We start from the raw sequence: 22,918 nt of genomic DNA, 5'->3' as shown, positions 1-22,918 counted from the left end.
TGAACATGCGGAATCTGCGGTGCCGCGAGCTACTTCATGCATAAAATTCGCGTGCGCACGATAATACATCAGCACAATCTTATTGGGGCGATCCAACCTGAACACGATAGCTTGTTAATTCGAAAAAGGCGTTGTTGGGTCAATTTCAAAAAGTCCTATAAAGCAGGGAGACTACATAAAAATTTCCACCTAATTAACCACTGCGGCTCGTGATAAAGAACATTTGAGGAGTCCTTTGCGTGTTCCCAAGTAGCGCGCTACGCTTACAAGGAAGAGGCATCACAGGAATTGCCCACGTCCCTTTCCCCAAAAAGAAGAAGAGTTATTACTTATTAGTCGTCCCAGGATATACAAACATAATAACATTGAAAGAGCCACAGTCGAGGGCCACCCCACCTGCCTAAAATATTGCCGTGTGGCGATTTTATATCACGGAGGGCCCAAATTTTAATGATCTATAATAATAATAATAGTAGTAGTGAGAGTGTTTGATATTAAAAATGCATCTAATATTATTAGATGGAAAAATTAGAATAAAATTTATATTAAGTTTTTTTTTTTTTTTACTAAGTTACCGATCGTTTTTAAAACAAGTGACAAAATATTTGATAATTGATACTCAAGGTACCAAGTTTGAATCCTAGTTGATTCATATTTTTAGTTAAATTTATTTTTAAATAAAATAAACGAAACTGGTAGCGTGCTATTTATTTCTAACAAAAAAAATATATATATATATATTAAGTTTTTTTTTTTTTATTCGTTGTATAGATGTGTCTCCCTCTGACACATGGCGACGATATCGTGACGGCTCCGACAATTTTGTCGGTCGATCGGGACGCGTGGCGTCCTTCTAACTTTCTCGGACGGCACCAGTACACGCTCGGCGTTGTAACTCTCGCCCCTCCGTCCACCTCCGTTAAATCGCCGTTAAACCTCTACGAAAAGTCAAAATTACCCCTCCAGAAGCAGCGGCTACAGTCACCGCGTTTTCAATAGAGAGAGAGAGAGAGAGAGTGAGAGAGAGATTGCGCACGTGCCAAATCGCTCAGCACGTGGTCGGCATCGATCGCGGGGGAACGGAGCGATCGATCGGCTGTGATTGGGCGAGCCGCGCACCGCCGCGGGCCCCAACGAAGCCGCCGCACCCAACGGCTCCGGGGGCTGATTGGCTGGACGGCTNTTTTTATTTTTTCTTTGATATTCCAACCCGCCCTCTTTAATGACTGGTCCATTAATATAACTTATTAGTGTCAAATAATAATTTTTTCTTCCTTTGCTAGATTTTTCTCTCTAATACATTAGATTCTCGCATAACAATGTCGCAAGACGTAGGGCAAAGTGACAAAGGGCAATTATATATATATATTGAAAATATTTTTTTAAGAAAAAAAAATAGCATTGTATTTGTTTCATTCATTAGAGAAATAAATTAAACTACATAAATGAGGCAACATAGGGTCCAAATGGGGCGAAAAAAAAAAAGCCCACACATTGATTTGTAAGCAGTTAATCTCCAGAAAGAAATTCCAACCATTGAATCATAAGTTGTTTAATCTTACGGATTCCAAGGAAAGGATCTGACTTGATCGTTCTGAAAATCGTATCGTTTCTAGTCTCCTAAGTGACCCACCAATAGACTATTAATTTTATTAGCCCGGAGTTTGACGGTGGCGAGCCTTTCCTGCTCATCCATCTATTCCAGACCAAAAGACACGTCATCGCGTAAATCACTTGACTGCATATTTTCCAAAGCATTGCCATTAGAAATCTAGAAACGCACACCAAGTAAATAAGTTATCAACAATTTCTTCTTTCGTCCCGCACAGAATACAGGTCGTGTTAGCGTCCATCTTCTCTTAAGGAGATGATTGCGAAAATGTTAAAAGTGTATTTATGCAGGTGAGCCTCAAAGATGCTAGGACAGGGAACACCTCAAAAATTAAAGCTCCTATGTGACTTCTGCTTTTGACTGTACCACCGTAAAGTTGCTACAAAATGATTTAAAATAGAAAATGCCATGCAAGCTTCTTAGACAACTCTAGTGAAACATCAGACTTTTGAAGCTCCAGCCTCCAGGTAAGCTGGCAAAGCTGGCTTATAGGTATCTTGTTGTCTGAGATTGTGTCATTCTTGTCAAAAAGTGGTGCAAGCTAGTGAACTTTTAAATGAATTTAGATTGATCAGAATTCGATTATAAGTATTAAGATCTATCAGCTGTCTCGCGGTTTCTAATCGTCGGCTCTCATAATGAGATGGATCCATTATATAATCTAGTGAATAGGTTAAGTATCAGTTTTTTTTTTTTTTTTCTCATATCGACGTACATTATTACAATTAATAGCTTTTAAGGAGTACTAGCTAGTGTACTAGTTAGGAGAAGGAAAAAAAAAAAAAAAAAAACTCTAGATGAGTCCAAACTTGAGTTGCTGATTTAGTTTATAGATGTGTCTATGTTTCCTGGAGAGACCCCAAATAGAGTCTATGTTCGCAAATTTTCTTCAGTAAAAATCACTTCCAAAAGTCAGATGCTAGCGCGAATCAGTAGTCAATAAACCACAAATAGAATTGATCAGGAGTCAAGGCCAACATTTTTAGTGATTGATAAAGAGTTTTTCGCTTTCAAATGTGAACACAAGCCATGCATGCACAGGAGAGGCAAGTATAGACTTTTAGAGTCACCTACCAAACTTTTATAGGGTGTGCAAAAGGACAACCTTAATCACCTTGACGATTGGACTCAATCGAGCTCGACTTTAGCCACTTGTACACTTTTGTTTTGATTTGGGGGAAAAACTTCAACGTTCTTGTTTTAGCGTTTTCAAACGACTAAACGAAATGAAAAAACCGAACGAAGGACAATGCACACGCATGCGCACTTCTTTTTTCTTTTGCTTGCGAGAAAGCTCGTCGCGGTAGGCCGCTAGTCACTTCTTGGCTTCACCGGCGCATTTGATCTCATTTGATTACTACCTAAATGCAATTTGAAGCAAGAGAGCTGACTGGTTTGACTTTCGTTAATTTTGCTCCGATTTGTTGTTTTGTTTTGTTTTTTTTTTTTGAGAAAAAAGTAGCATGCTACCCACTCTATTCATTGAAAAGATGAATTAGGTGAAATAAGCCGAAGCAGCGAGGGCCTCATCATGGGCGTATCGCCTGAAAAAAAAAGAAAAAAGAAAAAAGAAAAAAGAAAAAGACAGTCAGCACTTAGACACCTAATCTCTAAGCCACAAGTTAGATCTACCTCCTGGTTCTCTGTAAAATAATTTTGTTTTCTAATTTGTTTGTAAATTTGGAGGACATTTTAGTTTTTGCTGGCATATATACCTCTCCTTCTCACTCACCAAAAACTTTTAATCAGTTGTAAAAGATGAATATAGTGCAAAATACAATGAGTCATACAAAAATGTAAAAAAAAAAAAATGTATGTGTCAGAATGAAAAATGGGCCGAGTTGGATCTGACACAATGTTGACAATGAGCCCAAAGTTAAGAGTTCTAGCCCATAATATCTACAGGACATACATTTCGGCTTGAACAATCACAACAGCCCTGTAGCAGTTTGTTTTTGTTGGAGAGCAAATTAACTACAAAAAACAGAGGTTTGGATAAAAGATTTTAAGGTTGTGTAGTATGCGGAATCCCTTTCCTAAAGAACATCGGATTTGAGCTTACCATGCCGAATTGCATTTTCTTAGAAGATGGTTATGATCTATAGTTATAAAATAACAAGTTCGCGCGCTCCTATTTCAGTTCAGTCCCTGTGGATAGGAAAATTTTAAATCAATTCAAACTGATGACTAAAATTCATTAATTTACAGATCGAATTGAACTGGAAACAAAGTAAATCAAGTCAAATCGTTCTTATTTTGTTTGATCACCGCTCTTAAGTCCAAATAGTAGACACCCCTAGTTTGCTGCTTGATCGGGATCACTTTCAGCTTGGCTCTACTTCAGTTTCTTTGTCTATCTGGACAACTTGAACTCAATTTCGAGCTTGAGTTGTGTCAAAAAAGCCGAGGTAAAGAACTAAATTATACACATTCAAATTATTTATTTTTTTCGCCCTTCAGTACGTACTGGAGACCTAGTTTTAAGAGAATCAATACCGGAGATGTGAACATGCCGAATCTGCGGTGCCGCGAGCTACTTCATGCATAAAATTCGCGTGCGCACGATAATACATCAGCACAATCTTATTGGGGCGATCCAACCTGAACACGATAACTTGTTAATTCGAAAAAGGCATTGTTGGGTCAATTTCAAAAAGTCCTATAAATCAGGGAGACTACATAAAACTTTCCACCTAATTAACCACTGCGGCTCGTGATAAAGAACATTTGAGGAGTCCTTTGCGTGTTCCCAAGTAGCGCGCTACGCTTACAAGGAAGAGGCATCACAGGAATTGCCCACGTCCCTTTCCCCAAAAAGAAGAAGAGTTATTACTTATTAGTCGTCGCAGGATACAAACATAATAACATTGAAAGAGCCACAGTCGAGGGCCACCCCACCTGCCTAAAATATTGCCGTGTGGCGATTTTATATCACGGAGGGCCCAAATTATAATGATCTATAATAATAATAATAATAATAATAGTAATAATAATAGTAGTAGTGAGAGTGTTTGATATTAAAAAAGCATCTAATATTATTAGATGGAAAAATTAGAATAAAATTTATATTAAGTTTTTTTTTATTTTTTATTAAATTACCGACCGTCCCTAAAACAAGTGACAAAGTATTTGGTAGTTGATATCCGAGGTCCCAAGTTTGAATCCTAATTAATTTATATTTTCGGCTAAATTTATTTCTAAATAAAATAAATGAAGCTGGCAGCGTGCTATCTATTTCTAATATATATATATATATATATAAAAAGGTTTTTTTTTTTATTCGTTGTATAGATGTGTCTCCCTCTGACACATGGCGACGATATCGTGACGGCTCCGACAATTTTGTCGGTCGATCGGGACGCGTGGCGTCCTTCTAACTTTCTCGGACGGCACCAGTACACGCTCGGCGTTGTAACTCTCGCCCGTCCGTCCACCTCCGTTAAATCGCCGTTAAACCTCTACGAAAAGTCAAAATTACCCCTCCAGAAGCAGCGGCTACAGTCACCGCGTTTTCAATAGAGAGAGAGAGAGAGAGAGAGAGAGAGAGAGATTGCGCACGTGCCAAATCGCTCAGCACGTGGTCGGCATCGATCGCGGGGGAACGGAGCGATCGATCGGCTGTGATTGGGCGAGCCGCGCACCGCCGCGGGCCCCAACGAAGCCGCCGCACCCAACGGCTCCGGGGGCTGATTGGCTGGACGGCTCAGATGTCATCGAGTGTCACCCAATCGTATCCTCACAGCCGTCCGTAGCGAGGTGGGGTGTGTGTGGGGCCCACCGAGCATCACATCCCGAGTCCGTGGGCGTCACGTGTCCAGTCCCCACCACCGCTTCGGGGTAGTTGGAGTCCGGGCCCCAAGGGCACTTCCGTAAATCAATGGCGCCGAGGCTGATCGATGACGTGTCACCTCGGAAGAATGACTCCCCGTGGGCCCCGCCGGGGGGTGACGCCCCACTTGCGAAAGGACACGCGTCGCATCGCCCACGAAACGTGTTCGGGACGGGACAGCTGATCGGCGCGGACGGCGACGACTCTTCGCTCGACACCTGTCCACTTTCTCTCTCCTCCTCACCCAATACTCTCTCTCTCTCCCCCCACTGTGCTCCCTCTCCTTCCTCTTTTTCCGCTTCTTTGTTGGTCGATTTTTCGTTAACTCTCTCTCTCTCTCTCTCTCTCTCTCTCTCTCTCTCTCTCTCCCCACTGCCTCTACTTTGGAGTGGACGTTGCTTTCCCCCTCTCCTCCTCCTTTTCCCTCGCGCCCGTACAATTCACATCTAATCATCACACCCCTCCAATCATATAAAAGAGATTTAAGAAAATTATTAAAAAAAAAATAAAAAAAATTGGGTTTCTCCCTCCTCTCTACTGGTGTCTATAATGTGACACAAGTTGTTGATAAGCATCAGAGTGGACTGGGGCGGTTCTTTTCTCCCCCCCTTTTTTTTTTTCTCTTTTCTCATAATTAGTACTTCACACTTAATAAAACCTCTTCTTGTTTTCTTTCTTTTTGCACTTTNAGTCACCGCGTTTTCAATAGAGAGAGAGAGAGAGAGAGTGAGAGAGAGATTGCGCACGTGCCAAATCGCTCAGCACGTGGTCGGCATCGATCGCGGGGGAACGGAGCGATCGATCGGCTGTGATTGGGCGAGCCGCGCACCGCCGCGGGCCCCACCGAAGCCGCCGCACCCAACGGCTCCGGGGGCTGATGGGCTGGACGGCTCAGATGTCATCGAGCGTCACCCAATCGTATCCTCACAGCCGTCCGTGGCGAGGTGGGGTGTGTGTGGGGCCCACCGAGCATCACATCCCGAGTCCGTGGGCCTCACGTGTCCAGTCCCACCACCGCTTCGGGATAGTTGGATTCCGGGCCCCAAGGGCACTTCCGTAAATCAATGGCGCCGAGGCTGATCGATGACGTGTCACCTCGGAAGAATAACTCCCCGTGGGCCCCGCCGGGGGGTAATTTGTGCCCCGCCCCAGTTGCGAAAGGACACGCGTCGCATCGCCCACGAAACGTGTTCGGGACGGGACAGCTGATCGGCGCGGACGGCGACGACTCTTCGCTCGACACCTGTCCACTTTCTCTCTCCTCCTCACCCAATACTCTCTCTCTCTCTCCCCCCACTGTGCTCCCTCTCCTTCCTCTTTTTCCGCTTCTTTGTTGGTCGATTTTTAGTTATCTCTCTCTCTCTCTCTCTCTCTCTCTCCCCACTGCCTCTACTTTGGAGTGGACGTTGCTTTCCCCCTCTCCTCCTCCTTTTCCCTCGCGCCCGTACAATTCACATCTAATCATCAGACCCCTCCAATCATATAAAAGAGATTTAAGAAAATTATTAAAAAAAAAATAAAAAAAAATTGGGTTTCTCCCTCCTCTCTACTGGTGTCTATAATGTGACACAAGTTGTTGATAAGCATCAGAGTGGACTGGGGCGGTTCTTTTCTCCCCCCCCCCTTTTTTTTTTTAAAAAATCCTACTTAATGAGTTGATTATTTAATTAATTTTCTATTTTTTTCAAAAAAAATAAAAAGAGGCTCTCCCGGGTTCCTTTGGATCCAGGGAACTCAGATGGGTAAAGGGCGCCCATCTTTTCGTGGGTTTTCCTGTGATTCCCGGACCTAACTTTTCTCCTGTTCTTCTTCTCTAATCCACTCTTTTTTACCCTAATTATACTTGATTTCTTTTCTTTTGTTTTTGCTCTTTTATCTCTCTCTCTTTTTTTTCTTTTTTTTTTTTTTCTTTTTTTTCCCCATCAACAAGTTTGGTAGGCGCTATACTGTGTGTGGATACAGCTAGATCAAAGAGAGAGAGCGCAAGTGCCATAGTGAGTGGGTCATTTCCACTTCTAGGCTAATCCATCACAAACCCTAAAAACTCCTCTCTCTCTCTTCTCTCTCTCTCTCTCTCTCTCTCATATTATTATTTTCAGCTAAAAGGGTGCTTTCTGTAAAAGGAAGGTACTCAGATCTGGGTTCCAGCTGCTGTGTATACCTATCAAAATCCCACGCTCTTTTTTTTTTCTTTTTTTTTTTTTTTATAATTTTACTTTTGGGTGTTATCTTTTTAATCGCGCGGCCTCTTCCCCGTGACGACTGACGACCCNGGGGGGGCGCGCGCGCGCGCCGACGCCAGCCCAGCAGTCAGCAGTGCCCCTTCTCCGGCGCGCTAATTTTTCTGGGCGAGCCTTTGGCGCGTGATGAAGAGGCGGCGGCGGGCGTCCAATGAGAGCGCGCCGCGTGGCATGTGACGTCACAGGTTCGACGGCGACTGGAGGCGATGGAGGAGTTGTCCCCCGCCGCCCCCGCCCTTTTCCCCGCTCCTCTCCTCGAAAACCCCATGGAGATCGCCCGCCTCAAGCTCATCACCGATGCCGCCGCCTTGTTGCCCCCCGATCCCGATCCCGCGCCCGATCCCTCCCCGGCGACCGCCGCCGCCGCTGCGGAGGACGTCGAATTGCGGTCGATCGCCGGGAGCGATGACGACGACGACGACGACGATGCCGCGTCGATCGGGCCCGAGCTCTCCGCCGAGAGCCCCTGCTCGATTGCTAGCGATTCGAGCAGCGTAGCTGAGGAGCTGCTGAATTCGGACACGCCCTTTTGTGAGATCGCAGATGCCGCAGCCAAAGCTGTTGGTGAGAGTAGCGGTGATACTATGGCGATCGGGGGCGAGAATGATGTCTCGGCCCCTGCTGTGGTGGAGCCGGCTACTTGCCGAGCGGGCGGCGGCGTGCGCAGCGTGTTCCTGCTCGATTACGTGCCGCTTTGGGGCTGCACGTCGATCTGCGGGCGGAGGCCGGAGATGGAGGATGCCGTCGTGGCCGCGCCTCGGTTCTTCGATATACCGCTTCGCTTGCTGACCAGCGATGCCGTCGACGGGCTGGATCCCTGCTCGTTTCGATTGCCCGCCCATTTCTTCGGAGTCTACGACGGCCACGGTGGTGCCCAGGTTGGACTCCCCTTCCTCCTCCTCTCCCCTTTTTAGCTGCTTTTGCAAATTTTCTTTTTTTTGACTCGATCATGTTATCTACTCTCAGGTGGCTAACTATTGTCGCGATCGAATTCATGTCGCATTGGTCGAGGAGCTGAGCAGTATAGATGAAGGTTTAGGAACAGATCCTGTCGTCGATTTTAAGAAGCAGTGGGAGAGGGCCTTCGTCGATTGCTTTGAGAAGGTAGATGATGAGGTCGGAGGGAAAGCGAGGAGAGCGAATGCTCAAAGTATGGAGGAGGATTCCGATGGAATCGGAGAAGGGCCGTCGGAACCTGTTGCGCCGGAGACTGTGGGATCGACAGCTGTCGTTGCTGTTATTTGCTCTTCGCACATTATCGTCGCAAACTGTGGGGATTCGCGAGCTGTTCTTTGCCGCGGCAAGCAACCCGTGCCTCTATCGGTTGATCATAAAGTAAGGCTTTTGATCATACGCCGTATTAAAACCATCTGCTTGTAGTTTGTGATGAAAAAAGTTGTTGCTATATGTTTTCTTAGCCTAACAGAGAAGATGAGTACGCAAGGATTGAAGCAGGTGGGGGCAAGGTCATACAGTGGAATGGATATCGTGTATTTGGTGTTCTCGCGATGTCACGTTCAATTGGTGAGTGCTTTCTCTTTTCAGGGAGCTGCCCATTGGCAATGCAAGTAGGAAAGATCTCATTTTGCCAGTTATTACAAGATGTCTGAACCGATGTTGCTTGTTACATATGTACGCTGTTTAGTGTAAATGTACATTTTGATGATAGAAGCACATTTTTGTCTAATGAAGGGCATGTAGTGTTAAACTAGATAGCTGGAAACTTTTTCACAATCATAGAAAATAACAATACGATAATCTTGCAACTTTACTATGCAAGACTCTACGGATGGCATAGGTGGTTTACAGCAGCAAAAGGTTCGTATAGTTAATGCGAAGCTGTGGATGATAACAGTTTACTCTGGCAAGTGTGAATCTGAGGAATAAGTTGCCGTTTTAAAAATTAGGTGTTTATGTCCCTATACCATCGTGAATTGCTTGAAAACTACATTGCCAAGGAAAACTATCCTAGGAGGCCAGAGATGTTATGGCAATGAAATCTATATGACGAAAAGCAGTGAAATGCAAAAGATGTCTGAGGAGCTCACCGTGTGGAACAGTAACCACTTTGAGCATCTGATTGCGCAGTCAAATTTTTGCTTAACAGTTCCAAAAAATCAACTTTTATGCATGTCTTTTGCCAATCATGAATATAGTTGTGATTAGATTCACTTGCAGTCCTAAGATCATTCTTTGACACCAGAACTGCCTTATCAAAATATTCATTAGAATGTATTTAGACTGAAGGTGTACTTAATGCCGCTCTTTATAGGCAGTTTGTATTTTGTTCTGATCTTTGATCCTGGGAGAAAAGTTATAAAAAACAGACTTTCAAAGTTTTTGGCTCATTCATTAGGACGTATTATGTAATCGAATAGCTACTTTAAGACAGACTTTTAAAGTGTTTGACAATAGGTGCGTGCATCACTCAGTCATCCAACATGGTAGAATAATTGTTGGTTTAACATCGTCACGTTTGAGCATTGATTAGGAATTATGACTTTTCCCTGTTGTTGGACATGCTTGGTTGTACAACTAGATTATTATGGTTTTAATGATATAAGGTTTACCTTGATCACCGAGCTACACAATGCTTTGTTTTGGTCGTACTTCTGCTGCCTGCTGCTGAAAGATAGTACAATTCAATAGAGAACACACGAGGTGTTAATTAGTGCACAACTGCCAACTTATTTCCAATTGTACCGTGATTTTTAATTTTACCTACTTGAGCTACTGATCCTTTCCCTGTTCTTTGTATGCTTTTCATTGGTTTTCGATCATGTTTAGCTTGTTAAGTTATTTCCGCTAGGCACTAACATGCTATGTTAATTTCAGTTTCACCTATCCGAGCTCCCAGTCCATCTCTGTACGTATGCGAATCTCTTGTGCAATTATCCCAAACTCATAATATAAAGCAGAATTACGGCGACGTGTCTTTCTCTACGTAATTATCGATTGTCGCTGCTAGTGTACTATTTACTGCTATAGACATATCCATCCTGACAGATAAATTTCTTCTTTAACTGCAGGAGACAGATACCTAAAACCATGGATAATTCCAGTACCCGAAGTCACAATTATTCCTCGTGCAAAGGACGATGAGTGTCTTATTCTAGCTAGTGACGGTCTATGGGATGTCATATCAAATGAAGAAGCGTGCGATGTTGCGCGCAAGAGGCTTCTCGTATGGCACAAAAAGAATGGCGTCTCTTCTTCTTCTTCGTCTTCTTCTTCTTCTTCTTCTTCCTCAACTCAACAGAGAGGGGGCGACTTCACAGACCCCGCTGCCCAATCAGCAGCCGACTGCCTCTCAAAGCTTGCTCTCCAAAAAGGAAGCAAGGACAACATCACCGTGATTGTTGTCGACCTCAAAGCCCAGCGGAAGTTTAAGGCCAAAATATAACCCTGCCAGGTCCAGGTCTGAAATTAATATCATTGATGATATATAGGTTAGAAAGCAATATGATTATAGTTTACTGCAGTTTAATGATTAGTTTTACTGAGTTACGCATGCCTTAATAGGCCCTCATATTTATTTCGCCCGATGGGCCTCAAGTAATGTATTGTGTTGTATACTGATTCTGCTCTGCAGGCCAACTCTTGCCTTATGCTTCAAGATGCTGGTGCTCTGATCTTAGCAGTTTCGTTCTTTTTTTAACTGGGCCAGCTACTGGCTATGTATATGTTGAGCTTGTAGAGTTTAAAAAACAAAAAAAATGGTGTTATGTAACGACTATTTTGACTTTGTTGATCCGCTTTATAGTATCCGCCGCGTTCGCCTCCGAGTTTGAAGGCTCTGTGAGGTGTTCTTTTTTTGTTTAACACTTTTAGACTTCCTCCTCCTTTTTTGTTGTTTACTGTACTGATGCTGTTGAAACATGAAATACATGAATGGCTTTTCTAGAGTGGGCTCTCGAGGGAACATCAACTAGTGAAACAATCGATGCTTCTGTTTTTGCATGTTGAATCGGTTTTGAGATACATACGTGCTATTTTCGCTTGTTCGTGATACAAGTTAACATTCTAGCTTACCAAGAGGTCAATGAAGAGATCGTAGAACTGATTCCACGAGTATAACAAAAGGTATTCTAGTTCAACTCTCATTGAATATATTCAAAAATGTAGTTAATCATTTAGCTTTGCAGTGTGATAATATGGCTAAGTGAGCAAGCATGTAAGACTCAATATTCGACTCAGATGCCCTGAATCTACGACCTCATTTTAAGGGATCTTCTCAAGTACTTGTATTGAAACATAAATTGAATAGTGTTTGTGGTTGTCGTGGATTCACTTCTTCATAACTTCAGAACAGTTGGATCCTACAACAGGTCCCCACATCTGTCATACTGGGCTTGAATCTTTTAATTGAACAATTAACAAAAAAAAAAAAAACAACCTACAAAAGAAAAGCTAAACGAATCCCAAGTGGGCCAAGTGAAACTTTGGGTATATGGCCCATATTCAATTCATCAGCCCAGTAAGTAGGCCCACTCCGCAATTGCGCTCTCTGCTGTCCAACGCATACGTATTTACTGGTTCAACCCCGAGAGGTTTCGGGAAGCATTGTTGTTCACCTCTCTCGTCCCCTCCGTTTTAAAACCCTAATTCGCTTCTGAACCCCGCCGCTTTTGAGAGAGAGAGAGAGAGAGGATGGTGTGGTTCCAGTGCGAGGATTGTGGTGAGAACCTGAAGAAGCCGAAGCTCCCCAACCATTTCCGCATCTGCTCCGCTTACAAGGTAGAGAAGCTCCCATCTCTCGCTCTCTCTCTCTGATCGATCCGTCGTCCCCAATTCTCTCGATTTCTTTAGTTTGAAGCCCTAATTCGCACTGTGCTCTCCTCCACAGCTCTCGTGCATCGATTGCGGGGAGATCTTCAGCCAACAGAGCGTTCAGAGCCACACCCAGTGCATCTCCGAAGCGGTTCGTGTCGATGCCTTGTGATATTTCTCTAATTTTGGCGTTTGGTATTGGTTTTGATGGTATTAGTGCTGTTGAGGAACACGATCATGAAGTAGCTTGTTTCAAAAGCTATGTAGGCCTGTTTCCAGTGCTCAGCAGCTTGTGATACCCTAGATTTTTGGTGTTTAATGATGTATTCTATGATTTGTACTCAATCCACAGATTTTGATCGTATTATCTTAAATGCTGTTGTTCTAGAAAGAAGGTGCTTCAAAATTTCTAGAAACGCACAATGAGACGTAAAATTTTTAGCTCATATCTCTTTTGTTAAATACTTAACACTATGGCCTGGTAAGATGGCCAAAGTTTTCCTAGTCTAAATGATGAATATCATGGATTACTGAGACTTTTGAATGTTGGATCTCTGTAGTGGATTCTTTTCGGGCTTTTGTATTATTTCTCTATGTATTCAAGTTTATAATACAACAGTTATAGATTTTTGCGGATGAATGATATGCCACTCCTAAGTGGATGTGCTGATATTATGAGTAATTATGACACATTGTTTTACTTTTTGTACCCCCCCCCCTCCTTTGCATCAATGTATAGTTGTTGCAGTACTTTTTAGCTCATGACGCAGCTATCTCACTTATAACTGCTTTCAGGAGAAATATGGTCCCAAGGATCAAGGTAGAGCTTCACATACCACGCAAGCTAAGCCCGACAAGCCTAAGCAAAATGCAGATGTTGACATAAATGTTGGTTTATCTTCACATCCTCCTTGGTTTTGTAGGTAAGCTTGATAGCACATCCTACAACAACCTACAGAATAAAAGCTTATGTAGAATATTCTTTAATGAACTTCTTGCCCATTTTGCATAGAAATGGACGCTAAAAATCTTTCCAATTACTGTTTGGGACTGTACTACTTTTCCTGGACCAACTAATTAAAGCAATTTTGTAATTGATTGTGATAATAATCATAAAGTTGACACAAAATTAGCGTCATGGACTATAGCCTTTTACTATACGCATTTATAACCTTCTTCCTTTACATTTCCCAATAATTGGACACGTTTCTCATTTTCCCTATTTTACTAGTGTAGTCAAGCATATAATTGTTTTAGGGGAGCTTTTTAAGATCCCTTGCCTTTCTTTCTTACTTCATAGATTTGATATATTGAATGGGTATTTCTTTCTTAGGACTTAGTTCGGGGATCTAGGATTTGATTTGGCTGCTTGGGTTCTGCAGCTAAAACAAATAGTTGAGGAGATCCGGTGCCATGAAATTACTTTTTTGTGTTTTCTCACTAGAATCTTCCATATCTTGTATATTCTTTAGCTTGCAAGTGAAATTACTGTTTCCAAAATACAGAGAACGTTGACGCCTTTCCTTGTATTCCACATTTTTTTTCAATGTTTTGTAAAAATAGCTGGATTTAGCTTTCCCGAAGCATGAGAAGTGTTAATAAGCCACTTGTAAGCCGCTTGCTCTTACAATTCACATTGATAATTATTTATGTCGTGCCGATTCATAGATATTAAGCAGATATTAAGCAGGCCCTTAGAATTAGTATTTTGGTTCTTGTCATAACGAGAGTGCTATTAACTTAAACGTTAAAGAGAGTGTTGCCATCTGTTTTTTACTGCTTTCTTAATTGAAAACGATACTGATTTTGGTTTCTCTATCTGCTGCTGTATTTGCATTTGCAGTCTTTGCAATACAACCACTACTAGCAAGCAAACTTTACTGCTGCATGCGGAGGGCAAGAAGCACAGAGCAAAAGCACGAGCTTTTCATGCTTCACAAAAACAATCTAATGCTGTAGATTCAGCTGCAAATGAGAAAGGAATACAAAGTTATGTTCCTAGCAGTGATTCTTTTAAGCCAAATGGTCTTGAGAAGATTGAAGAACATGAGGAAAAAGTGTTGGTCCCAAAAGAAAAGGAGAGCACCACAAAAAGAAAGAGAGAAGATAAAGAATCAGATCGAGATATGGACAAAAATGTGGAGAGACAAAATTTGTGTGGCTTGAACAATGGGGAAGTGATTCAAGCTGGAGAGTCGAAAAAACCAAAGAAGCGTAAAGATCATGAAGATAAACAGGAGGAAAGTAAGGAAATTACGAAGCATAAATTCAAGTGGAAAAAGATCGCCACTTCAATCTTGAAGTCGGTAAGCATGTCTAGTACAGAAAGCATTGGTTAATCAATGATTCATACATTTTGTTAGTGCAGTTATTTCTATCCCATTTTGTCTTGTGTTGCTCTTGTGGTTGCCACTTTGTTGACAATCATGGATGCAAAGTAGTCTTTTCTGGTTACGCTTCTTGCCCTATGCTTCAATCTGATATGCTTGGCCTTTGATTTCATAGTTGTGGATTTTCTATCTGAACCTCTATTTGAGATCCCTTTACTAAGTTAGAGTAAGGCCTATTTTCATAACGTGGTGCCTAAAAGTATCATTTTTATATTATAGAAGGTCCAAAAAATCTGAAAGCCTTACAATATTCTTTCCTCCGATGCTTTAAAATTATGGTAGCAACTGCAACCGAAGAAACATGTGGCTACATGCTTCTCTGGTGTTGCAATTGCGATTTTATAATATAAAAAAAGATTGAAAGTATTTTTAAAATTTCGGACTTTTTATAGCATGACAATGGTACTTTTAGCCACCACATTACCAAATTAGGGCCAAGTTTTTTAAGTCTTTTGTTATAGCCAAAGCACTTTTTCTCATACAAAACCTTCACAAGATCGAATATTTAATGTGTGAAGTCTCTCATTTGCACTATTGGGGCACTTCTTGTCAACGACGTATTCGAGTACTGTTTTCTATCAGATCACTCTCTGGGAGAGACAGTTTTTTTTTTTTTCATTCAGTTAAAGTTTTAAATGTTCAATTGGTGGCATTAACCTTGCTTATGTGCTGTTTATGGCAGAATCCGGATCAGTGTATGAAGATTAAAAAGTTACAAAAGCTTGTGGTGAAGGAACTTCGGGAATCTGGTCTAACTGACGACAAGGAGCATCTTCATGAGCTGTTGATGGACAAGGTATTCATCACGAAAAATACAGAGATTTTTCTTTTTTTGTTTTATTTACAATTGGTAATTAGTTTCTGATTTATTACTGATTGCAGATAAGTACGAGTTCCCGTTTTTCAATTGATAAGAAGCATATTAAGTTGGTGGGAGAGGGGGGAGAATCATGATGTTTTTTGGGGACCAGAGATGAAATTCCTCACAAAAAATCGGCGTGAATAGTATTACCATCTGAGGTTTATAATTTTTTTGTTGGAATTCTATGCTTCCATGCCTACTCCATATCAGAAATGTTGCCGATTTAATCAACTTGCGAAACTTAGCTTGTTTATTTCACGGGTGCATGCAAAGGGGATCAGCATGCTGCTGCATATCGAAGTTTTAGCAGATTATAAATCGAAGGAAATTTTGTGTTGGATAAATTTTATATTTGGGACACTGTTTATGAGCTAATTAGTTCTATTACTATGTCATTTTCTGGGAGAGATCGGACAGCTCATTTTACATTCGTTTTGGTGAAGATTCAATTGACAATTTATGTTGCCGGTAAAGCTGGCGAAAATTGGAGATTATGTCTCATTTTTAACAGTTTATATTAGTTTCAAGACTAAGCTTAATTTTTGAAGTTCCCGGTTTGTGGATTATGGCGGTCCATGGAATAATCGTGTGTTCTTGAACCGGCCGTGTCCGGCTTCTCTTCTGCTTGCCCAAACCCTAAGTCATATGCCACGGTGGCTCCATCATCCAGAAAAGTTCTATGCAGTCTCATCATACAGCAACATCTGCGAGGCTGCGACCCAGCAGTTCCAGTGGGTGGGTGTGCGTGTCATCGAAGCATCTTATGATAGGTGACGTGTTTAATTACCCATCCATTCTTAAGCATTAATTAATTCTGAGCACGCTAGCTAATCATGGCCTCACTGCTGCATAGTCGTGTTTTAAGTGCCTTTATCTATTTGTTCATTTTTGTAAGTGTAGCTTGGAGCGTCCAATGTGGTACCCACAAGTATATTTAGTAAATTTGATTTTAATATGAAAATAGAGTGAGATATTCAATTTATAACTCAGCTAAGATATCAAATCTAAATTAGTGTTTTTAGCTGTCATGGTGTAGCGTTCGTTCCTCAGTGAAGTGCTTTTTAAGAAGAACTTCTACAGAGAGACATTTAATTTCAGACCGCCACCGATGTAGCTAAACTCAGAAGCTTGACATTGCTATTTTTGGTTTACAGTTTCACATTTACGAAAACCCAAAACAACTCACACGCACGCACCGGCCAAATGCTTTTGATGAACACGAAAGTGATTCACACCGGATCAGAAAATACTAGGTCAACACGGACAGTTAGAAGGTGAAATAGGCGCCGGATAGTCATAACCCTTTAGTAGTTTCAGCTTATGTCACACACGTGTATCAACTCAGATATATAGTTTGACACGTGTATTTACCCAGATATATAGTTTGACTAGGTGATTAAGGATATGTTTATTTTATACTGAGAGTGAAAAGAAATGAAATAATTTTTTATCATAAATATCTATTTTTATTGTTCACTTCACCGTAACGTCATTTATAGTCAAAACTCAAAATTTTCAAGAATAGTATAATAGACTACAGCTTAGGAACCATGCCAGCCCGAAATTAATTACCATTTTTTTTTATAAAATATTAACTTATTATTTTTTGCCAAACAAACAACATAACCGAACAAAACTTCAGTTTTGCAGCTACACAAATGAATAACGAAATAAAAAAAATTTCTATTTGAACTCTAGTTCACCAGTTTAGTCACTTTCAAATAATCAAACATGTCTTAATCCAAACCTCAACCTAAACTTCACATTTTCATAAGACAATCAGACCCCAAAGCGAAGTAAACCCGTCAATGCAAGACACGCCAACGAAGACGCCGCGGAAGAAGCGACGGCTTTCATCCGCGTGGACGACACCACAAAGATGGAAGGAAACACATAACAAAATAAAAATAGAAGACTAATGAGAGACTTGTTGCGTGGTCCCCAATCAACGCTTTGTTTACCACACTCCACCATTTTTTTATCTTTTTTATTTTTGGCTACGAGCTGATCTGAAACCTAAATCGTCCAGTCATTAATTGGACTACTGAAATGTACCACCACCCTACTCATTATTTTTCCTATTTTTGCAAGAATAGGCGAAATAGTAATAGCTGGATCAATATCGGATCTACTAAATGGATGCAGCTAACAAAACAGCCTCTTAAAATGACAACACTACTATCAAAGTTGACCCGACTCATTATCATCATTCCTAATGAAAGAATCAACTAGTATCTGTTACTCATTGTACAAACTAGCTCGTGATACACAAACTAATAAAGGTCCTTTTCAAACTAATGGAAATGCATTGTCTTGTGGACCACCTGCAGGGGGGAAAAAAAAAAGAGAAAAGTAGATGGCTACAGGAAAGCGAAGCAAGCCAAAGGTCATTTTCTTCCAGGTAAACATCTTCAATTACAACCTTATCCTTGGATTCCTCTCATCCATCTCATTAGGTTACAAAAGCAAGTTTTTACCGATGTTTCTTGCGGTCAGAGATAATTCAATAGTGATTCTACCAAAAACTCATTGGATCCTGTAATGAGAGGGATATTCCAGTGCAAGAAAGTGACGCGCTTTTTGGTGGTGTCCAAATCATTAGCTAACCTTATGTAAGTCATTTATACGACTAAAGAAATAGATAATTACTAGTGGGAAAGGCTTACACTACACTTAAAAAAAGGACTCTCGTTCGTTTCCTACGGGACCCATCAATTTCTTCGACTCTTCCTATCGATCCGTCTCTCTAAAGTTCCTAAAACAAATAAATAGTATACCAAACTATTTAATACCCACATTCCACACTTCTATTCAATCATCAAAACCCCACCCCTACTACAAAAGCAAAACCTATCATCATCAACATAGTTAAACACAAAGCAGCAAAGGAGAGGGAGGAATAAAGCAGAGAATAAGAGAGAGAAAGTATAGAAGTAGAATCATACCTTCCACCGAGGCTTAATTTGCTTGGTTTCTCCGATATCGATCGCCCCCTCCAATTTGGACAAAAGAAAGAGGGGAAAAAAGGGGAGCTTTTGTGAGAGGAATGGAGGGAGAAAGAGAGCAGTCCCCTCCCTTTTGGACTCGTACTTCATCATCATCTTCTTCTTCTTCTTCTTCTGCCTCTTCCTCCGGAATAAGGCCGTGGATACTGGTCCTCTTACTATCCCTGTTCACCCTCTTATTCCTCCCCTCCTTATTCTCCTCCTCCTCCCTCCGCGGCCGCGGCCCCAGCCCCAGCCTCGCATTCAGGAACGGCTGGGACGTCCTCAACCTCGCCCTCGTCGTGTTCGCGATCCTCTGCGGCGTCCTCAGCCGCGGCGGTGGTGGCGGGGAGGAGAATGGGAATGAGAATTCGCCGACGAGGAGGAGCGCCGGGGCGGGGGAGTGGGTCGGGTACGCGAACCCGACGACGGCACGGGCGAGACAGGGGGAGGCGGAACGGGCGGTGGGGATCGGGCGGATGAGGAGCAGTAGCTCGTACCCGGATCTGAGGCACGAGGAGGAGGGGCCGGGGCCGGCGGGGTGGGGCGCGCAGTGGCGGTTCTACGACGATGCGCAGCTGTATCGGGGGCGGAGATCGGAGTGGAATAGGGATGGGGAGAACGAGGATGCGCTGCCCAAGACTATTCCGGTGGACACCTTCGTGCTCCGGAGGAGGAGCCCGCCGAGATCCCCATCTCCGCCGCCGCCGCCACCGGAGGTGAGGAGGAAGAGGAGCGTCGAGAAGCTTCCTATGATGGTGGAGGAGGAGAGAGAACAAGAGCTTACAGTGGAAGAGGAGGCGCCGAGCCCCACGGCGGCGCCGCCGGCGCCTCCGCCGCCTCCGCCGCCGCCGGTGATGAGGAGGAGGAGGAGGAGGACTAGGAGCGCCGAGAAGCTTCCGAAGATGGCGGAGGCGGAGGAGAGAGAAGCAGCTCCGGTGGAAGAGAAGAAGCATCGTACGCCACCTCCTCCTCCGCCGCCGCCGCCGCCAATGGCGGAGGAGGAGGAGGAGGAGCGGCGGAGCCGTAGGAAGAGGAGCGGGAGCATGGGCGGGGCGAAGGATCTCGCCTCCGCCATAGCTCTATTCTACCAGAAGAAGAAGAAGAGAAGCACCAAAACGAAGAGGAAACAACGCGAGATCTCACCTCCCCCTTCCAATGCATCCGCTTCTCCTCCTCCTCCTCCTCCTCCTCCGCCGCCCCCTTCCTCTGTGCTCCACCATCTCTTCTCCAGCAAGAATGGGGGAAGCAAGAGCCATAGGATCTACTCGATCTCCGCCGCTCCACCTTCTCCTCCACCGCCGCCGCCGCCGCCTCCTCCACCACCGCCTACGACCTCACGGCGATCCAGAAAACAGCAGATCCCCATCACTCCCCCACCACCGCCTCCTCCGCCTCCGCCACAAACGCTCAGATCGTCGAAGCACCAACTCTCCCAACCTCGATCGTCGCACTCTCATCAGAGAATAGATCGCGCCCTCCTCGCCAGGTACCCGCTCCCCCCTCCATCTCCGCTCCCTCCACCGCCGCCTCCGCCGCCCCCATCGCCGCCGCCGCCGGGGTTCTGCCCTAGCCCCGACGTGAACACGAAGGCGGACAAGTTCATCCGGCGCTTCCGCGCGGGGCTGAAGCTGGAGAAGCTCCACTCGATCCGGGAGAAGCACCGGCGAAACCACAGCTTAGAGGAGGTGTCGGCGGCGGCGGCGACGGCGACGGCGACGGCGACGGCGGAGGAGGAGGAGTTTTTGATGATGGTGGGAGGGATCTTCGACGACGACGACGACGCCGACGCGATCAGTACCTAAACCCTCGCTCGCGCATTGTCGACGCCGACGAGGGATAAAATGGGAATTTCACTCAAAAAACAAAAAAAAAGAGATTACATTTTGTTTTTTAATCTTAATTTTTTTAATTTTCATTTTCAGATTGAGAATTTATTACCGGATTGGATTTGTTATCTAGTATTTGTTACTGACACTATACCTATAAAAAAACTACAAAAAAAAAAAAAAAAAAAAAAAGTTTTATACAGATGAAAACCTACAATGACAAAATGGTGGCTTGTGCGTGTGTATTTTGTGTCGAGTTAGAAATGAAGAGAGCCCATGGGTTTACTTTTACATGGTCCGGGCTTGCAAACTTATATATACATATGAAAATGCATGCATTGTTGTCATGATTCATTTAAGCAGGAAAAAAAAAAATTTGTGTTCTTTTGTTGTAATAAAATGAGTGGTGAGAAAGATATTAGTGATTAATAAATATATAATATATGGCATTTATCTTGTTGCTTTATTATTAGGTTATCTTATTCTTCCGAGTAGTGTGACTTTGTTGTCCCAACTTAAGGGAGCCAACTAATCTCTCCATGTGAAGGGGTTTAGGTTGTTGGTGAGTTTGGTGTAAGTGAAATATTTCTTGTGTTTGGTAGGCTCAATTGAGTGGTGTTATTAAGTTTAAATATTTCAGAGTTGTTGTTATTATGTTAATATTTTTTTAAAAATAAAAGCGAAAAAAAAAGAGAGAGGCAAGATTGAGACTATCCTTGTGAGTGGTAAAAAGCAGATTAACTATTAAAGTAAAAAAAAAAAAAAAGGATTTAAGTACAAGTTGTTGTAGATCATCACTATAGATTATAGTACAGTTAATACGAACTAATAGGTGGCTAGTTTTTGCCTTTTTGGTGCTATTGTTCTGCCCCCTTGCCCTTGGCATTGCTTGTAAAATTGGAATATTAATTGCTTAAGGATAGAAAAGGTAAAAACACACGTAAGTAACATACCAAAAAAAGCATCTTCAACGGAGAAATAAAAGGTAGGTATTAAAATCACAAAGTCAGTAACAACTAGATATAATAAAAATTTAAATTATCTAGTTTCTGTTTGGAAGCTTTTTTATGATTATTTTTTTTGTTTAAGAGAAAAATAGCATGTTACCCATCTTGTTTATTTCTTTATAGAAAGAAATTTAGTTGAAAATATAAAATTATCAGGTTTTGAACTTAAAACCTCAGACATCAATCACTAAACCTTTTGCCACTTGCTTTAGAGACAGACGGATAGTTTCTTATAATTAATCTTTATTCTAAAATTTTGAGATGCATGTTCTGCTTTAGCAACATTTATACCGTCATCCTTGAATTATCACTATCTAATGCAACAAAAATACGAGGGAAAAAAAAACAAGAAAAAAAAAAAACAAAATAATAAAAGTGAAGGAACATTATGCACCATCACTGTATATGTATATAGCTGTGGAGCACCTTTTTGGAAGTGGTGGCCCCGCGGTTTAGTTGGCGAGCTCGATTGATTTCAATTACGTAGCAAAGGGGACCCATAGTTATTATAAATTTATATGTAGTAGATAAAATAAAAAGACATGAGGATTTGTTGTACGTCGCACTCAAAACGTTTTTTTGGCACCTCTTCACTACGTTAGCGTTGGCCTTAGTGTCCCACATCTATGCTTGCCATCTAATTTGCCCTCTTAAACCTCATATACTATCTTCGTCCATTGGATTTTTATGAAACCACCTCTTCTTACCTTCTAATATTACAATGAACTCAATCCATTATGAAACCACCCCTTAAAGTGAAGGTTTTCTGTTGGCTCGTGCTTAAGAAAAAGATACTTACTATGGACAACTTGGTAAAAAGAGGATGGATTGGGAATACGAGTTGCGTGCTTTGTGGGTCGGAAATAGAAACGATTGATCACCTTTTTACACAGTGCGTGTTCTTCAGATTTCTTATGGTGAAGTCACTGGAAGATGTCCAATCAGGAGACTTGGGAGTTGACGTCCACCAGCTATGGGATATTTGGAAAGGTCGGAAGGGGACACAACCCATGAATAACGGGTTATGTGGTATTATTGCTTGCTGGTGGGTGGTGTGGGAGATTAGGAACGGAGCGATTTTTTCAAAGGACCAGGCGGACCCTCTCCGTGGGACCCATAAGATCAAATACTTGATGGCTCAGTGGAAAATTCTGACCGGTAGGTAGACAGGTAGGTAGATAGGCCTTGTTGACAGCATAGCGGTATTATTTGTACCTGTAAACACCATCTGTCTTTTCTTTGTTTCCGTCTCCTTTGAGGCCTTGATGCCTCACCCATATAGCTTAATTCACCTTCTGAATGAATGAAGCGGGTAGCACGCTACCTTTTTCTCAAAAAAACTCTATCCATTTTGTTTCAAGACATACAAGCCGATGCTTTTAATCCCTCGTGTGT

General features: G+C 42.6%; 3 protein-coding genes across 6 annotated transcripts; all 3 read left to right on the top strand.

Moving 5' to 3' along the window:
* On the top strand, positions 7,794 to 11,584 carry LOC109722031 (probable protein phosphatase 2C 6). Of its 4 annotated transcripts, none has more exons than XM_020249883.1 (5): positions 7,794 to 8,559; positions 8,648 to 9,016; positions 9,100 to 9,205; positions 10,711 to 11,099; positions 11,274 to 11,584. In XM_020249883.1, exons 1-4 carry the CDS (start codon positions 7,888 to 7,890, stop codon positions 11,082 to 11,084), a joined length of 1,521 nt encoding a protein of 506 aa, XP_020105472.1. In that variant the 5' UTR covers positions 7,794 to 7,887; the 3' UTR covers positions 11,085 to 11,099; positions 11,274 to 11,584. The 4 variants fall into 4 exon arrangements, with proteins under 4 accessions (XP_020105472.1, XP_020105474.1, XP_020105473.1 ...); XM_020249885.1 differs by lacking the exon at positions 11,274 to 11,584 and adding an exon at positions 10,517 to 10,547 and having other exon boundaries at positions 10,711 to 10,921; XM_020249884.1 differs by lacking the exon at positions 11,274 to 11,584 and adding an exon at positions 10,517 to 10,625 and having other exon boundaries at positions 10,711 to 10,921.
* On the top strand, positions 12,240 to 16,474 carry LOC109722033 (UBP1-associated proteins 1C). The gene is made up of 6 exons (XM_020249886.1): positions 12,240 to 12,418; positions 12,528 to 12,602; positions 13,247 to 13,374; positions 14,295 to 14,757; positions 15,524 to 15,637; positions 15,724 to 16,474. The coding sequence occupies exons 1-6, from the start codon at positions 12,332 to 12,334 to the stop codon at positions 15,793 to 15,795; spliced, it is 939 nt and encodes a 312-aa protein (XP_020105475.1). The 5' UTR covers positions 12,240 to 12,331; the 3' UTR covers positions 15,796 to 16,474.
* LOC109722030 (histone-lysine N-methyltransferase 2B) lies at positions 17,323 to 20,982 on the top strand. The gene has a single exon (XM_020249881.1). It carries the CDS (start codon positions 18,750 to 18,752, stop codon positions 20,490 to 20,492), a length of 1,743 nt encoding a protein of 580 aa, XP_020105470.1. The 5' UTR covers positions 17,323 to 18,749; the 3' UTR covers positions 20,493 to 20,982.

Source organism: Ananas comosus, linkage group 16, assembly GCF_001540865.1.
Source record: "Ananas comosus cultivar F153 linkage group 16, ASM154086v1, whole genome shotgun sequence".
NCBI classification, from domain to species: Eukaryota; Viridiplantae; Streptophyta; class Magnoliopsida; order Poales; family Bromeliaceae; genus Ananas; species Ananas comosus.
This window is presented reverse-complemented; position numbering and strand designations above follow the sequence as displayed.

Coding starts and splice junctions, on each gene's coding strand:
- LOC109722031 (XM_020249883.1), top strand. CDS start 7,888: ATGGAGGAGTTGTCCCCCGCCGCCCCCGCCCTTTTCCCCGCTCCTCTC. Junction 8,560..8,647: donor ACGGCCACGGTGGTGCCCAG/GTTGGACTCCCC, acceptor ATCTACTCTCAG/GTGGCTAACTATTGTCGCGA. Junction 9,206..10,710: donor CGCGATGTCACGTTCAATTG/GTGAGTGCTTTC, acceptor CTTTAACTGCAG/GAGACAGATACCTAAAACCA.
- LOC109722033 (XM_020249886.1), top strand. CDS start 12,332: ATGGTGTGGTTCCAGTGCGAGGATTGTGGTGAGAACCTGAAGAAGCCG. Junction 12,419..12,527: donor GCATCTGCTCCGCTTACAAG/GTAGAGAAGCTC, acceptor TCTCCTCCACAG/CTCTCGTGCATCGATTGCGG. Junction 12,603..13,246: donor CCCAGTGCATCTCCGAAGCG/GTTCGTGTCGAT, acceptor AACTGCTTTCAG/GAGAAATATGGTCCCAAGGA.
- LOC109722030 (XM_020249881.1), top strand. CDS start 18,750: ATGGAGGGAGAAAGAGAGCAGTCCCCTCCCTTTTGGACTCGTACTTCA.